The 19,102-nt window shown below is 30.8% G+C and overlaps 1 protein-coding gene across 2 annotated transcripts; it reads left to right on the plus strand.

Annotated features, from left to right (window-relative positions):
* Nucleotides 1-805: 805 nt before the first annotated feature.
* Nucleotides 806-17,798, plus strand: LOC103571661 (cap-specific mRNA (nucleoside-2'-O-)-methyltransferase 2). 2 transcript variants are annotated; one of them, XR_001345242.2, is made up of 5 exons: nucleotides 806-1,119; nucleotides 1,183-2,673; nucleotides 4,474-5,008; nucleotides 13,134-13,264; nucleotides 17,445-17,534. XR_001345242.2 is itself a non-coding variant. In XM_014442848.2 (4 exons), the coding sequence occupies exons 2-4, from the start codon at nucleotides 1,216-1,218 to the stop codon at nucleotides 17,537-17,539; spliced, it is 2,088 nt and encodes a 695-aa protein (XP_014298334.1). In that variant the 5' UTR covers nucleotides 807-1,119; nucleotides 1,183-1,215; the 3' UTR covers nucleotides 17,540-17,798. The 2 variants fall into 2 exon arrangements, 1 of the variants encoding a protein (XP_014298334.1); XM_014442848.2 differs by lacking the exon at nucleotides 13,134-13,264 and having other exon boundaries at nucleotides 807-1,119; nucleotides 17,445-17,798.
* Nucleotides 17,799-19,102: the final 1,304 nt, after the last annotated feature.

Raw genomic sequence — 19,102 nt, forward strand, 5'->3', positions numbered from 1 at the left:
ACGGCAGAGAGATCTCTGACCTCCACTCCCCAATTTCTCTCCACTACTCTCATACTCGTGCTCATACAATATATATATATATATATATATATATATATATATATATATATATATATATATATATATATATACAGTCGAATCGCGTTATAAGTCCGGCTTGTATCTTTTTCTTTTATATTAGTTCTTTACCAAATAAACTTATGCATTTATACTTTCTACTAATACAAATTTGAGATATAAGCTTACACATTTACGTTCTTTACTTTATCCATTCTACGTCTTCTAATTACTTATATTATTTATATTCTATCTTCCTGTACTTAGATACAATCTTTCAGTTACATATTCTAGACTTTCAGAGGCGTATTCTTTTATAATTATTCTATATTTAGCTATTTGATACAATTGACATTATCATTTATCGTGAAACATCATTATAATTATTCTAATGCTATGTTTCAATATTTCTATTAATTTATTTATTATACAAATTACTATTTATTTAATATAGAACTATATATTAACAATAATAGTTAAGTTCTTGTCACTCAAACTGTATTTATATTTGTCTGAATATAAAATAAAAATTTACTTATCTATTTTTTCAATTTTTATAATTTAATAAGTACATGCCACGACGATTTATTATCTAAATTATTGACCAAATATTGATAAAACGCAATAAGTATTAATATATAACTTTCAAATGGAGCTTAAATGCGCGCCTATTTATGTTTCTCAAGTTCACTAATTAATTAACAGGTGAAAGCACCTGAGGCACCTGAGGACATAACAACACTCTAAATATACCCTAATAGCCACTTTAGCTTAAAATTGACAGTAGTTTGACATTGAAATTGCCTGAAATTTGCTGACTACAGTACGCATGCATACATACTACGTGGATCAAGAGGATTACTATTACAGTATGCAGCACGTGGTCCTATCGGGACTGTAGCTAATAAGAAAAAAAAACGAATTCGGAAAAGGTTTAATGTAGCAACATTATTATAAATAATCTTAATTGATAATAATGTATTTTTAATTCATCAAGTACTTATTATAATCATACATTAATTGAACAAAGCTTAGAAGTTATTTTACCAGTAGTCATTAATGGTAAGTGAGTAATTATTTATTAAATTGATGTATTATGTATTTTAATTATTATTACTATTCTAGACAAAGATAGCTGATCTTGACTGACAAGATATAATGGACAAACCCGACATGCAACATGCAGACTACCTTTTGCCAACTTCTTTCAAATCCTCGCAACATTTTCGAAGCCGTAAAAATTCCCAGAAATTTAGTTATTCAATAAATGTTGCTGTCAAAAAATTGTTTAATAAACAAGTTGAAATCAAAAATGATAACTATGAACTACCGAGCCCTGTTACTATGTTCACTGAGAGTTCTTGGAGTATAGAAGACTTGCAACTATTGAAAAAAAATTTAAACGAAATAAAAAACACTCTTAGCGATTACAATCCAACTGAATGGAGAAATCATACGAGAAATACAAACATTGCGGAAGGTATCAAATGGAGGTTGAAAAGGGATGTTAATCCTGAATTTCTCACTCAAGCATGGTGTAAGTTTTATGAAATAGCTTCTAATTTTCCATTGATACCAGAAGAAACCATCCATAAGAAAAAACTAAAAACTATTCACTTATGTGAAGCACCAGGAGCTTTCGTAACATCACTCAATCATTGGCTAAAAATTAACATGCCATTCGTTGATTGGAACTGGAGAGCAACCACTTTAAATCCTTATTATGAAGGAAATTGTTTGTCTGCGATGCTTTGTGATGATCGTTTTATTTTTCACACTATGGACCATTGGTATTTTGGAGCTGATAATACCGGAAACGTAATGAATTTGAAGAATTTAGATTTACTTATTGAACTTGAAAAAAATAATAATGATAATATAATGCTGATTACCGCTGATGGTAGTGTTGATTGTATGGATAGACCGGATGAACAAGAGACTACTGTGTCGCACTTACATTTCTGTGAAGCAGTAACAGCACTTCATTTATTAAGTACGAATGCTAATTTTCTTTTAAAAATATTCACAACTTTTGAGCACTCAACAATATGTTTAATATATTTTTTGACATGTTGTTTTGACAAAATCATTATGAAAAAACCAGCTACCAGTAAAGCGGGAAATTCAGAAATTTATTTAATTTGTTTAAGTTTTAAAGGACGGGATACCATTCAACCATATTTAAATATTTTCAAGAAATATTATGAAAATGGTACTACGCTATCGATGTTCAGAAAAAATGATATTCCTCATTCATTCATTACGCAAATTGTTGAATATGCTAACTATTTTAAATCTTTTCAATGTGATGAAATATTGAATAACATAAAAACGTTTAAATCTACTCAAGATGATTTTTTTTATTTGAGGCGAATAAAAAAAGCAGTCGCTAATTATTACATTCGAAATCATAAACTAAGAAAACTGCCTCACAATAATATGGGAATTGTCGGTGCGACGATTTTAAATCAATGTTATCCGACTTTAAATAATAAATCATTTTATGACTCCTATAACCAAAGGCAAAAACAAATTCATATGACAGCACTTGAACGTTTATCGATTCTCAATGAAGAAGTCTGTATCAATATCATCAACAATGTTTATACATTCCAAGTAAGCTCTAAGTTTTGCCTACACGGAAAAGTTATTCTTGTTTGAAATGCTGTGGTGTCATACTGGTATAATACTGGACCATGTTCGCCACCTGTCGGAAATTGAAACAAACACATGCAAAAATTACTGTGACTGTAGTAAAATTTCGAATGGTTACAGTAATTTGTGATATAATCGTTGTTAACAATTGATTAACGATCAATTGATTTTATTATAGCAATAATAATATTTGCATATGTTTATTTTCATTTCCGACCGATGGTGAATATGGTCCGGCATTACTATGACACCATAGCATTTCAAACAAAAATAATTTCTCCGTGTACCTTTAAATTTATACTCTCGATTTCAAAAAGCGTTGCCTGCGTTAGGTTAAAGTACTGCTCTTTTCTCAAGTATAAATTTTAAAAGAGGACTATAATTCTATATATTTCTTCTTGGAGTTTTTAAAAATTGAATGAATTTTTTCTCAACTTAATTCTAAAAAAATGTACAATCAAAACAGACGTTGTGTATTGTATGAGCGTACGTCTGGTTTAGTCGAATCTTGAGGAGTATTGTCCCAATATAACGAGTTTACGACGAAACCAGAATCTACCGTATCTTTTAAGCAGGGGCGGGAAGCGGCAAATTGAACTACAAAGGATTTGAATACTTTTACAACTAAAACGGAACTTGAATTTCGACGCTATTATTTCTAAATTTGTGAGCTTAAAGTGTTTGAAAAACGGTTGGACTGAAAAAAAAAAAATACATTTTCCTGAAAAAAAGTAATTTTTGTCCGCTGATCTTTGGAAATAAAAACGGTTTATGTTATAAATTTACTTAAATAGCAATAAATCAAATAAAAAATATCTTAATTTAAATACCAATAAGTCGAGTGTAGGTATTATTGACAGGGTAAAATAGTATCAGAGCCAACTAATGACATACCATGGACCCCATTATTAACAGGTTTAATGCGTATCCGTAGCAGTTATTAAAAAATGATTAAAGACCACCGTCAATTAGGTTCAAAGTAATTATAAATATTTTAATTAAAAACGACAAAATATGATAATTACAATTTAAAATTCATTTAGGACACTGTTATATTTTTTTATAAATTTGACGACACTATTCTTGCTTCGACAATTTTTCATTCAATGCTTTATTTATTATGAAATTACTAAATAGCGTGTTAACATAGATATATTAATATGTATGTTATGGAGGTTAAGTTACTTTAGTTTGTGGCCTGTCGCTAGTTGACACACGTGAATTTTTATGTACCGACTATTGACGCCCACTATTTTTAATGATAATTAAGATTTATCAGTCTAAATCAATAATTCTGGGGTTATTTAGGCTAAATAACTTGAAACAATTTTTAATGATACACTTACATTAGAACTGTATAGGGACAACCGTTTCTAAAAATACGATCTCTCTAAACGAAATTGTTAAGAAATTTCAAACATTCTAGCGATGGTGGTTTACTTGGGAAAATAAATTTTTTTTACAGCGAATAGTTTATACCTAGAAATAAAATTGAACTATTTTTCCATTTAAAAATATCAAAAAATTGATAAGAAGTATTGAGCAATGTGATTATTCATACAGTCAATTAAAAAAGTAAAAAATCAAAACAATATGTCAATATTACAGGCCCTCCCAATAATGGGGGCTTTTAGCGTAGACATGACGAAAATATATAACGCAAATATGATGTTTTTTCAATGAGGGATTTTATAAACAGCATACTTTTATGTGTAATGACTTTTATAGTATTTATTATATTTTTTTATTTTATTTTTGCAGTACACTGATGAATGTGAAGAACTTCAAATACATGTGGGAGCAGCATACTTAAAAAGCCGCAATTCAAAGTTTTGTGAATCACACATATTTAAAGTTTATGATTCGGCGATAGAAATTATGAATACATTTGAGCTTGAATGGTTTTACCCTGATAAGAAATCTGCAATGATTTTTATATCGAACAATAAAATTGTAAATTATTTATCTTTTCAATACGATTTGGAATTTCATAACTATAACACAGCAAAAAAAGTTTATGACATGATAATAAGACTTGAAGAACATGAAACTCTGGTTCTTATCGGATATTCTCTATTAACTCAATTTAATGTTGGCATACTTTATTTATTAAGTCATACATTTAAACATGTCACTATGGAATCATGTAGTGATTTAGGGTGCATTATAAGACTTGAAAATTATTGTGTTAAGAATCAGACGATCAATAAGCTAGAAGATATTTTACAAGCCTTCAATATAGCAAAAAATAATGGCCAAGATATTATATCTGTAGTACCTATAACTACATTATGCGGTAAGATGAAAAAAGTATATTTCTTAAAAATAAGTTATAGTTTTTACAGTCGTAATAGTTATCCATGTTTAGGTTTATATCATCTCGAAAATTTTTATTTTGAAATAACTTCCTCGAAATAGCATAATGGTACGATTGGTTTAAGGGGGTATTTTAGTAAAAGGTATCATTAAGAATGCATAAAAGCGACCAAAAGTTTTTATGCAATCCTTGCCTCAGAAGTTCAATTTAAGAGCGCTGAATGGCGTTGGAAAAACGACGAATTCTTAATGCCTACACTATATCACTTTATTATTTCATACGGCACTATAATAGAATACATTATTACAGAATCTATACTCGCATTTCACTTATTGATGAATATTCTGGTTAGTTATGATTATAAACATATTTTAAAGAATGAAAATTGTTTCAAATCGATTTACTACACCGTTTTCAAGAAATAAATTTCCAAAATTTGCTCTTATACACGTGCGTAAATGGGAATCATTTTTTAAAGTGTTATATTTTTTAAAGTTTTTGCTACAATAATACCATCGCTATAAATCATTCAGTATCAAATAATTAAATGCTTCTGAATAGATTAATATTTTTTTAAGATTAAACATGGGTTTGTTATTAAATTATTAATAAAATAAGAGGTGAATTTTAGTTAATGACGTCACATGTGTCGTGAAGCTAAGAAACAACGGCAACAGCGTAAAATGACACAACCGCGAGAAATTTAAATAATTATTACCTAAGACTGGTGAATTTCCTCTCCTCTACATATATCTTTTCTTCTAAGAAATTTTTCTCTTGGTTCAAGCAACTTTTTTTTCTATTAGTTGGAGCATACGAAAATCCTTGCGTTAAACACCCCCACGAAAAAAATTTATTAAAAAAATATAAGTTAAAATACAAAAAATATATTTTAGAATTTATAAAAAATCAATCAGAAAACTATTTTTTTAAGAGCTTGACATAGAAATGAAAATAACTAGAAAAAAAAAGCGAAATTTTAAAAAACTTTATTCATATTAATTTTTGAGAAATGAAATTACCTACAAAAAAGTTTCTATGAGATTTTCTGATAAAACTGATAGTTTCGCCGGAAAAGTAAGAAGATCTCAAAATTTTCTATAAATTTGACTTTAAGCTCAAATAACTTTTGAACAGTTAGATTTATCAAAAAATAATGAGACTTTTGTTGTAGAGCATTCAATATCCTACAAAAATATCTATCGTGCATAATAATTCGTTGATTGGCTTGTAAGTTAGAAAATTCTAAAAAATAAAAAGTTTTTTTCCCGTGTTATTTAAATAGAAAATAGAAAAATTGATTGACGCAAACTGTAGTATTATTATTAAGAGCTTGGATTGGTACCGAAATTTTTATTTTTAGGTAGACTGTCAATTTTGGGATACCAAAAAAAAAAAATTTTTTTTTTTAACTATCTTAATATATATATAATTTTTTATTGATGTTTCCTTTTATTTTCGTGATAGTTTTAAACTCAATCAATACAGTTTTTTAAAAAAAGTTTTTATATAATCCTGAAAAATGCTTGTTTTAACTTTTTATAAAATTGATTAAATTGGAAAGACAGATAAAATTCTATACTCGGATATTTTAAAAATTGCTGAATTAATGATAAATGAAATTCATATCTGCCCAAATTTTAATAATTATCAATACTATCTGAATTGTTATTTTCCAATTGAATCCTATTAAAACTGATTGAAAATTGTCTGTCAAATTTAATCAGAAAATATTCGATAAATGAATTATTATTTTCTGATTGAATCTGATTAAAACTGATTGAAAATTTTCGGAAAATAATCGATAGATAAATTATTATTTTCTAATTGAATCCGCTTCGTTTGAAACGAAATTTTTTTTTTCTAGCCGATACAAGAAAATTTTGTTGTTTATATTGAGAAAAAAATTCCCTGAAAATTTCAGCTCTTCAATTTAATTTAAAGTACTTTCTCTCGAGTATCAAATTTTTCCATTTAAAAAGTATGTTAATTGAATAACATTTTTTTTAAATTGCTATAACTTAGCCAGATTTTAAGCTATCGTTTTGAAACCAGTTTTAATTTGCAGAGAATTTGTTGAATTTGAAAGTTTATAAAACAAATTGCTCTAACTCGATCTATGTCGATTCTATCTGCTCCGAAAGTCTATTTTTCACTTGTTTCATATAATTTTGTTAATAGTGAAAAAAAAAACGGCTCATCGTACGAAAAAAGATGCATAGCACCCATCTTTTAGAAAATTTCGTCCTCTACAGAATTGTTTATTATACCTCCCTGCTAAAAAAATCCGAGAGATTCTTATAGCTGTATGTATAAGGCTCTATACTTAACCATATAGCACTTCTCATAGAACTCATCCATTCTCATAAAATCTCTATGGGAATGTATGAGAATCTATGAGATTTTCTAAACAGGGTGATATCGCTAAAGTGCACTGTTTATAAGATACAATCAGTAGAACATTCTACAGTAAAAAGGATTTATATTATATTAAGCTTACAATTTTTATACTGTCTAATGTTAAACTACTCGTATCTCATAGATAATACGCATACCCCTATTAAAAATAAACGAGGGCCGCCTCGTCTGTCATCTACCGTTAGCATTGATTTTAGCGACGCTAGCCAGTGCCTCGTTTCATTTTTACTAAGGACTTTAGCTATATCTAGCTCATCAGGAAGATAGTTTAAAATCAAGTAGAACATTCTACACGGAGAAATAAAAAATTGATCAATCGGGATAAAATCGAGAAATAAATTATTATTTTCCGATTGAATCTGATTGAATTTTTCTCAATCAGTTTTAATCGGTTTCAATCGGAAAGTAGTTTTTAAAAAATTATTATTTTCCGATTAAATCTGATTGAAACTGATTGAAATATTTCAATCGGATTCAATCAGAAAATAAAAAATATTTTTTTCCGATTGAATCTGATTGAAATTCAATCGGAGGCCTCAAACGCTCCCGAACATTTCTGATTGAAAATTCGTTTCCGATTGAAACTGATAGAATTCTGATTGAGTTTCAATCAGATTCAATCGGAGTTTTTAATCAGGGATATTTGTATGCAACTGAATAATTTTGAGGTTCAATAAAAAAAAAGTTATAATTTCAACCCTGACGTTGACTTTTATTTTTATCTACAAATTAAATACTTACTTTAGAGAGAACAAAATTATTTTGATGCTTAATATTACATTGAAGCTCAATTTCTCTGTACATTGTCGTTATACGAATTTTTATTACAATAATAATTTTTTAAAAATTATTATTTTCTGATTGAATCTGATTGAATTTTTCTCAATCAGTTTCTATCAGATTCAATCGGAAAATAACTTTTTAAAAATTATTATTTCCTTATTGAATCTGATTGAAACTGATAGAGAAAAATCCAATCAGTTTCAATCAGATTCAATCAGAAAACAAGTTCTTAAAAATTATTATTTTCTTATTGAATCTGATTGAAACTGATAGAGAAAAATCCAATAAGTTTCAATCAGATTCAATCAGAAAATTATTTCTTAAAAATTATTATTTCCTTATTGAATCTGATTGAAACTGATAGAGAAAAATCCAATCAGTTTCAATCAGATTCAATCAGAAAATAAGTTCTTAAAAATTATTATTTTCTTATTGAATCTGATTGAAACTGATAGAGAAAAATCCAATCAGTTTCAATCAGATTCAATCGGAAAATAATCGAAAATTAAAATTATTTTTTTTTGATTGAACCTGATTGAAACTGATAGAAAAAAATTCAATCAGTTTCAATCAGAAAATACTAAATATTTTTTTCTGATAGAATCTGATTGAAACTGGTAGAAAGTCAATCAGGACGCTCGAACGCTCCCGAACATTTCTGATTGAAAATTCGTTTCTGATTGAAACTGATAGAATTCTGATTGAGTTTCAATCAGATTCAATCAGTTTCAATCAGAGTTTTTAATCAGGGATATACGTCTAGCGTATCAAAATATATTTTATTAATTCTTAAAAGTAAGCCAATTCATGACATATTCTATCAATAAAATTTTGGTGTGTAGGAGTTTTAATCTTGCAAAAATACAATAAAAAATACACGAGATCCCCTAGGAAGATAATCGGTAGCGAAACTCCTTATTATACGGATAACAAAACATTTGTTATGATGAAAATGTTTTTGTAACGCTAACAAATTGTTTGTTGCGCCTAGCAATGGTTTGTAACAGCAACAAAACTGTTGTATTACAGTAAACAAAGTGATTTGTTATAAGAAAGTAAATTTATAGCACTGACAAAATTTTGGTACTCATAACCTGTGAAAAATGAATCATACATGGTCATATATGAATGCTCCATACATGATCATGTATGACCATATATGGCCATATGTGACCATGCATAGCTTGATACGGCCATTATATGACTTACAATGACTATGTATAGAAATTTTAACTAGATAAAATTAGTTATTTCTAGTTATTTTGGCGATGCAGAGATTATCATGCGAATAATTGAATTTCTAATCGAATTGGAAATTTTTAATTCGAATATAAAACGCTAGACTTACTAATGACCGCACCCGTTTCAGTAGGATTCGAACCCGGGACCTTCCGTACGAGAGACCGACACTTTGACGACTAAGCTATGCAACCGACAGTTACAACGAAGTTTAGTTGTGCTATGTAAGATTGAAAGAACATAATCACTTTCGAAAAAGCAAAATATAATCATCAATATGTTGTTAGTGGTATAAAAAAAATTTCCTATTTTTTTACATTACAACATCTTGTTTATAAGTATATTTAATAATCAGCTCAAAATTTTAATATACAAAATCTGTATGTCTATATATGGCCATATGTGCTCATCTATGAACTATGTACGGCCATGCATGGCCATATGTGCTCATCTATGAATTATATACGGCCATGCATGACCATATATGTTTCGTTTTTCACGGGTAAATATATGGTTGAACTTATATTCAATATACTTTAACAGATTTCCATTTTAAGAAATGTATATCATACACGGAAAAAACATTATAGTAATGGCAACTCTCTGGGATAGTGCTGAGTTCTTTCTGTAAAAGAAAAATTTAAGACTACTGTATGCTATCTAGACTATATCCACTACTGTCCGGAAAAGTACTCAACACTACAACTATGTATGGCTATTAGGGTGCTTCGTTTCCGGCGGAAGTATTTTTTTTGTTGCTCATCAAGCAAAATTTTGTTCTTTATGCTAAAACAAAAATTCCTGCTAAGTTTAAGCTCTTAATTCCAATCCTAAGTACTTTCCATATGATTTCCAAGATTTCTCATTTAAAATGCACGTAAATTAAATTACTTTTTTTTTTTAACTTTTTAATACTCAGCTGCGTTTTATGATATTGACGCGGTTTTGGTCACAAATTGTAGGGCATTTGGTGTTCTTCAAAAGTGCCCGTAGTAACTTAGCTTATGACAGAGAGATTATTCTTGCCAAGTCTGATCGCACTTAGTATTATAGTCGAATAATAGAGCGCCACTGGAAGATGGACTCGGCCTTCCAGAACCGGATGTTGTATGATTTTATTTTAATTAAATTAGATTAATTTATTACTCAGGGTCGTTTGTAATATTTTGTGAGTGAGAAGAGGAACTGTAGAATAGGCTGAAATAATGTTACTCCAAATTTTAATTAATTTAAGCACCTTGCTTTATTTTATTAACCTTATGACAATAATTATTTTTTATGACAAACTAAGGTGTCCCCTGGACATTACTTATGACAAAATAAATTTCCTTATGACAAACTAAATTTTCTCGTCTTCCGGACTGTTACTTATGACAAACTAAATTTTCTTATGACAAACTAATATTTATCTCGTCTTCCGGACGGTTACTTATGACAAACTAAATTTGCGTCCTCTGGACGTTTTTCTCATGACAAACTATTATGCGTCCCCTGGACGTTTTCCACACCCACACATCCACGTTAAAATATATCTCGTCCCCTGGACGGTATACCTTATTATTGTCCCCTGGACATTAACCTAAATTTTATAACTCGTCCCCTGGACGGTAAACCTTAATATTAATTTAAAAATCATCCCCTGGATGTATAACAACTTAACCTGTCCACCGGACCTAAATCACAGACACAGTTTTCCTTTACTTAAAATTACTGACTCTACTTTGGACTCTATTTTATTTCATGACGTTCACTTTCTTTTACTCAGTTACTAAACTTGATAATTCAATATAAAAATTTCACTAATAAAATTTCCAATATAAAATTTTCCACCATTATTTAATTCTTTTTAATTTCCACTGATTTATTTAATTCATTTTGTATTTATTAATTAATTAATTTTGGTATTAATTTAATTATTAATTAATTAATTTTCACTGATAAATTTCCCATTAACATTTACTTCCAAAATTTATATAGTTAATTTACTCAATCTTTTCTAATAAATATTCTTACTACGTACTTCAATACTCAACTCAATTTACTGACAAAATAATTCGTTCTTAAATTTCACTCGACACAATTTTACCGTAAATTTTCTAGTGTTTTAAAATTCTGATTTTCGATTTTATAATTTTAATTAGAATTATTTTAACATTATTTTAAAAATATTTTATGACTAATTTTACGACTAGAATTACGTTTAAAATTGATTAGAACATTCGGCCGGTGAATTGGCGTCGCAAGGCCTGAAATTACGATTTTACAACGTGGAAAAATTTTATCTAGAGCGGCCGACAGGCCTGGGATACTTTTGTAATTGATATTGAATTTAATTAAATTTTTTCGGACAATTTACGCGAAAAATTATTTTATTCCAGCCGAGAGGCCTCGAATAGAATAATTTTAGAGTGCAGACATAGTGGCAAGTACACGGCAAAGATTTTCCGGAAATTTCGAGAACACGAGACGCGTGGTTAAGCTAGCCGACGGGCCTTGAGCTACCAATCTAATTTCACTAAACCAGCAGAAAGATATTAAGTAATTTATTTATAATTAATTCGGCTCTCTAATAATTAAATTAGAGGCCTTAATTAATTATAAATTTTACCTTGAGAAAACTCCAACAATTCCGATGAGGAACGTATCGTGGTCTCGTTCAACTCCTAAATTTTTTTCCGCCGGTCTATTCTCCTCGCACTCTCTCTCTCGTCACTCAGAAAATTTTTCTTAATCGATAACCTGTCAATAATCAGTCCGCATTAGTAATTTGTTAAATTATTATTTATTGTAATTATCAGCCTAAAGGCCTAATAATTAATTAACAATTAAATATTAGTTAATGAATCGCCTCGTTCCACGTGAAGCGTGAACGGACATATATATTTACCTGGTGATGGCTAAATTGCGTCCGGTGGTTCTCGTCGTCTGGACCAGTTCAGCCAGATCGCGGACGAAAAGTTCCCCTTCTTTCGCACCATTTTAGCATCACTCACAGCTTAAACGGTGCTTGGGAAGGGGAACTTTTCGTCCGAGATCTGGCTGCACTGGTCTGGACAACTCTGTCTATTTCACGTTCCGCAGTCCCTTATATCATTTCACTTCAGTTCACTTCCCCGGAAACCTATTCCCACTTTCTTAGACTAAGGAAATGACGAACGGACGGGCCTTAGTGATCCATGCGACACCCGGTGACTAATCGCATCACTAACTCGCAACTTACGAGGTCGTTGGCCGGTTATTGGCGGGAACGAAATTCAAATTCAAATTAACTAATTATTTACATTCATAAATTTACCCTGTTACAAGCTGTAATTCTAGCTGTTTCACTGATGTCCGCTGAGGAAGTTATTTTTTGTATCAAATTGACCTTTATTGGCTTGCAGAACGTAAACCAATAAAAGTACGCCAAAAATGTTTGTGAGAAATGTGTAGGAAATTTTATTCCCTTCAAAAAAAGTCCAATGAGTCACGTCGCTAATTCCATAGTTTCCGAGTTATAGGAGTTTTAATAATTGAAAAAATAAAATAGCAATTGTCATTATTTTTTTTAATATTATAATATTTTAACTAATATTTAATTGTTAATTAATTATTAGGCCTTTAGGCTGATAATTACAATAAATAATAATTTAACAAATTACTAATGCGGACTGATTATTGACAGGTTATCGATTAAGAAAAATTTTCTGAGTGACGAGAGAGAGAGTGCGAGGAGAATAGACCGGCGGAAAAAAATTTAGGAGTTGAACGAGACCACGATACGTTCCTCATCGGAATTGTTGGAGTTTTCTCAAGGTAAAATTTATAATTAATTAAGGCCTCTAATTTAATTATTAGAGAGCCGAATTAATTATAAATAAATTACTTAATATCTTTCTGCTGGTTTAGTGAAATTAGATTGGTAGCTCAAGGCCCGTCGGCTAGCTTAACCACGCGTCTCGTGTTCTCGAAATTTCCGGAAAATCTTTGCCGTGTACTTGCCACTATGTCTGCACTCTAAAATTATTCTATTCGAGGCCTCTCGGCTGGAATAAAATAATTTTTCGCGTAAATTGTCCGAAAAAATTTAATTAAATTCAATATCAATTACAAAAGTATCCCAGGCCTGTCGGCCGCTCTAGATAAAATTTTTCCACGTTGTAAAATCGTAATTTCAGGCCTTGCGACGCCAATTCACCGGCCGAATGTTCTAATCAATTTTAAACGTAATTCTAGTCGTAAAATTAGTCATAAAATATTTTTAAAATAATGTTAAAATAATTCTAATTAAAATTATAAAATCGAAAATCAGAATTTTAAAACACTAGAAAATTTACGGTAAAATTGTGTCGAGTGAAATTTAAGAACGAATTATTTTGTCAGTAAATTGAGTTGAGTATTGAAGTACGTAGTAAGAATATTTATTAGAAAAGATTGAGTAAATTAACTATATAAATTTTGGAAGTAAATGTTAATGGGAAATTTATCAGTGAAAATTAATTAATTAATAATTAAATTAATACCAAAATTAATTAATTAATAAATACAAAATGAATTAAATAAATCAGTGGAAATTAAAAAGAATTAAATAATGGTGGAAAATTTTATATTGGAAATTTTATTAGTGAAATTTTTATATTGAATTATCAAGTTTAGTAACTGAGTAAAAGAAAGTGAACGTCATGAAATAAAATAGAGTCCAAAGTAGAGTCAGTAATTTTAAGTAAAGGAAAACTGTGTCTGTGATTTAGGTCCGGTGGACAGGTTAAGTTGTTATACGTCCAGGGGATGATTTTTAAATTAATATTAAGGTTTACCGTCCAGGGGACGAGTTATAAAATTTAGGTTAATGTCCAGGGGACAATAATAAGGTATACCGTCCAGGGGACGAGATATATTTTAACGTGGATGTGTGAGTGTGGAAAACGTCCAGGGGACGCATAATAGTTTGTCATGAGAAAAACGTCCAGAGGACGCAAATTTAGTTTGTCATAAGTAACCGTCCGGAAGACGAGATAAATATTAGTTTGTCATAAGAAAATTTAGTTTGTCATAAGTAACAGTCCGGAAGACGAGAAAATTTAGTTTGTCATAAGGAAATTTATTTTGTCATAAGTAATGTCCAGGGGACACCTTAGTTTGTCATAAAAAATAATTATTGTCATAAGGTTAATAAAATAAAGCAAGGTGCTTAAATTAATTAAAATTTGGAGTAACATTATTTCAGCCTATTCTACAGTTCCTCTTCTCACTCACAAAATATTACAAACGACCCTGAGTAATAAATTAATCTAATTTAATTAAAATAAAATCATACAACATCCGGTTCTGGAAGGCCGAGTCCATCTTCCAGTGGCGCTCTATTATTCGACTATAATACTAAGTGCGATCAGACTTGGCAAGAATAATCTCTCTGTCATAAGCTAAGTTACTACGGGCACTTTTGAAGAACACCAAATGCCCTACAATTTGTGACCAAAACCGCGTCAATATCATAAAACGCAGCTGAGTATTAAAAAGTTAAAAAAAAAAAGTAATTTAATTTACGTGCATTTTAAATGAGAAATCTTGGAAATCATATGGAAAGTACTTAGGATTGGAATTAAGAGCTTAAACTTAGCAGGAATTTTTGTTTTAGCATAAAGAACAAAATTTTGCTTGATGAGCAACAAAAAAAATACTTCCGCCGGAAACGAAGCACCCTAATAGCCATACATAGTTGTAGTGTTGAGTACTTTTCCGGACAGTAGTGGATATAGTCTAGATAGCATACAGTAGTCTTAAATTTTTCTTTTACAGAAAGAACTCAGCACTATCCCAGAGAGTTGCCATTACTATAATGTTTTTTCCGTGTATGATATACATTTCTTAAAATGGAAATCTGTTAAAGTATATTGAATATAAGTTCAACCATATATTTACCCGTGAAAAACGAAACATATATGGTCATGCATGGCCGTATATAATTCATAGATGAGCACATATGGCCATGCATGGCCGTACATAGTTCATAGATGAGCACATATGGCCATATATAGACATACAGATTTTGTATATTAAAATTTTGAGCTGATTATTAAATATACTTATAAACAAGATGTTGTAATGTAAAAAAATAGGAAATTTTTTTTATACCACTAACAACATATTGATGATTATATTTTGCTTAGCGACGTGACTCATTGGACTTTTTTTGAAGGGAATAAAATTTCCTATAAAATTCCCATTTACATTTTTGGTGTGCATACATTGGTTTACGTTCTGCAAGCCAATAAAGGTCAATTGATACGAAAACTGACTTTCTCAGCGGAATCAGTGAAACAGCTAGAATTACAGCTAAGTTACTACGTGCACTTTTGGGGGACACCAAATGCCCTAAAATTTGCGACCGAAACCGCGTCGATATCATAAAACGCAGCTAAGTAGTAGAAAATTAAAAAAAAAGTAATTTAATTTACATGTATTCTAAATTGGAAATCTTTGAAACCAAACGGAAAGTACTTAGGAATAGAATTAACAGCTCAAACTCGGCAGGAATATTTGTTTTAGCATAAAAAACAATATTTTGCTTAATGAGCAACAAAAAAAAAATTTTCGCCGGAAACGAAGCACCCTAATGGCTATACATGCCCATATGTGGGCTATGTACGGTCATATATATTTAATTAATTACGGGCATACATAGTCATACAAAACCATGTATGGCCATATATGGCCTTATATGATTCATACATCGGCATGTATGACTGCATTAACAACTTGGTAAACCCATGTATGGCCATATATGCTACATATATGAACTATATACGGCTATACATGGCCATATATGCTTTCTTTTTCTCGGGTAGTTTAGTAATAGGCATGTATAGAGCATGCATGGCCATATATAGTCATACATAACTATGTATGGCCATATATGGTCATATATGTTTAATAAATCACGGACATACGTGGTCATTTATAGTCATACATGACTATGTATGCCTATACATGGACCATATAGGCCATATACGTTCAATTATTCACCGGCATACATAGTCATGTATTATCATGCGTATCCTTGTATGACTATATATGCCCATACATAGACTATATACGGTCATATATGGACAATATACGGCCATATATGTTCAATTAGTTACGAATATACATGGCCATGTATAGACATACATGACTACGGATGAATATGTATGGCCATACATGGACTATATATAACCATATTTGTTCAGTTAATTATGAGCATACATGGGCATATATAGTCATACAAAACCATGTATTGCCATACATGGCCTTGTATGATTCATATACGGTCATGCATGACTATATTAAAAAAGTTTGTATGTCCATGTATGGTCATTTATGCACCATGTATGCTTCACAAATGAACCATGTACGGCTATGCATAGCCATGTATGATCCATTTTTCACGGGAAGCTAAGATTATTTAAGTTAACAAATTCCTGCTTTAGAATACGATGATATTGTTATAATGAATATCATGTGTGCTTATAACGGATCGATTTCTTAATTACAAGACAATTTCATTTGTTATTAAAACAAATTGATTTGTTACCGTTATATACTTACACGATATAGATACAATGTATCATGTAAATACTTATTTCTGAGCTAATTATTGAACATAATTTAAAAAAAATAATAAAAAACGCTCATTTATCAATTATTGTGGATTCTGAGTTTTTAAACCTTAACATAAACCGTAACCCTTTGAGCTTGAAAAGCTCTCAGAAAAGGGAAACAAAGGTATTTTTGAGCTCAACGAGCTCGAAAATAGCGGGAAGTTTTGGGGCTGGCCCACAGGGCCAACCGATGCCCAGATTATTTTTAATTTAAGTATATTTTAAGATGTATTTAGTTAAAAAAAAAATTTTTTTTTCTGACACAGTCTAGTGTAGATCCAAAAGCTTGCAATTTTTGTTTAAATAAATTTATATGTGAAGTATAAACAAATTAATGACTATTGTTTAATTTCTAGTTGATAAAATCTATCAAATGATCATTGATATGAATCACTTAATCATCAAGAACTTCATCATTTACATAAGAAGACTGATCTTTGAGACCGAATAAATCATTTGAACGACATACACAAGATGTCATCTTACAAATGAGCTTGTCACATTTTTTGTACATCAATAAAGAAATCTACTAACAGGTCATACTGTTTATAAAGGATATTTTTGGTACTTCGACTGCTTACAAGTTCGAAGTTTTAAGTATAAATGGAATTAGCTTTATCAACAAATGATAATTAGTAAAATAAATGAATTTTAACATTTTTGAATCTATTCCTGAAGTCCGCATACTCAAACTTAATGTATTTTATAAATTAAAAATGAATAAATAATAAATTAATTTTATATACTGTAACGTCATATTTCTTTATTACATCAATTTTACTCAATAAAATTACGTAATGACTCCAGACTCAAATTAAACACAATCGGGCTACGTTACACTTCGCCCATCGGTCACTCTTCTCATCTTCTCCGGATCCTGACGGGCGCCAGCCGACTTTTATTTCCTCGCTATCCGCAACCGGTCTCTATAATAAGGTTTCCTTCCCAGTCACTCTCACATTGTCGCTTCTCCATCCATTCTTACATCCACAAACATACAAGCTGTGAACGCACGAATCTTCCTGCAATGTCACTCCCCGTGGTATCCGAATTTAGCGAATTTTAGCTTTCTTGAGCATCACAAACGAAGCCTGCTATCCCCAAATAAACAAGAACGTACCCCAGCTAACTACGGATACCAACACGAAGGGGCAGCGACATCTGAGTCACTCCTCTGCGATCATCACGTTAACCCTGAGGGCTAGGCCTGGGCCTAGTCATCATCACGGATTGGGAGGCCCGTTATCTTGGCCACTATCCGTGACACAGTTAGACCTTCCCCGTTGAATCCACGCTTTACTACACAGACGTTTCAAAATATATCGCGTACCGTACACGTACTCCTCCGCACACTCAATTTACCACACACTTGGACTCCATATTCTCAGCTCACCATCTACCACATTCGAATCGAAACGCATTCTACTCTATCTCTCTAACACACAGACTCACACTTACTCCACCTCCAACTCCATCTCTTCGGCAATGTAACGTCACAATACTATAATGGATTTTTCACTACCGGGGATGTACTGTAATGATGTCCGAGTACACTTACGATTGGCAACCTACCGAGTCTCGGCATCATATTATTGGCAAGAAATGTTCGCTGACATAAAAAATTATGGTCAATCGTGTCAAGTCTGTCACTTGGTGAAGTCGGACCAAACGTAAGCAATTGATTCTATGGAAAAATGCTATCTAATTAGCGACTGAGAAAATATTTCGATTGACACTGTCAGGCCGTTTCCTTGCTCGAAGTCCAGTTAAAACTTCTCTCATCGTTGTTGAAGATGTATTTACCCGCTTTTTAAAATGCTTTGTAGTGCCGGGCATGACAGAGCAAAGATTGGCGATTACTCTATATTCACCAGGAGCAGAGCAATTCAAGCAATTATGTATGACAATGGGAGTTTGTAAATAAAAAGGCAAAAGCTCTCAACATCGTACGTAATCTCACTATAATAACGACGCCAATCAGTCACCCGCAGGTCAATCCAGTCAAGAGAAAGTC

This window comes from Microplitis demolitor, chromosome 4, assembly GCF_026212275.2.
Source record: "Microplitis demolitor isolate Queensland-Clemson2020A chromosome 4, iyMicDemo2.1a, whole genome shotgun sequence".
Lineage (NCBI taxonomy): Eukaryota > Metazoa > Arthropoda > Insecta > Hymenoptera > Braconidae > Microplitis > Microplitis demolitor.

Excerpts from the sequence above, each read along its gene's own strand:
- LOC103571661 (XM_014442848.2), top strand. The coding sequence starts at position 1,216 with ATGGACAAACCCGACATGCAACATGCAGACTACCTTTTGCCAACTTCT. Across the intron at positions 2,674-4,473 it reads ACAATGTTTATACATTCCAA|TACACTGATGAATGTGAAGA; the intron begins GTAAGCTCTAAG and ends TTATTTTTGCAG. Across the intron at positions 5,009-17,444 it reads ACCTATAACTACATTATGCG|TTGATAAAATCTATCAAATG; the intron begins GTAAGATGAAAA and ends TTTAATTTCTAG.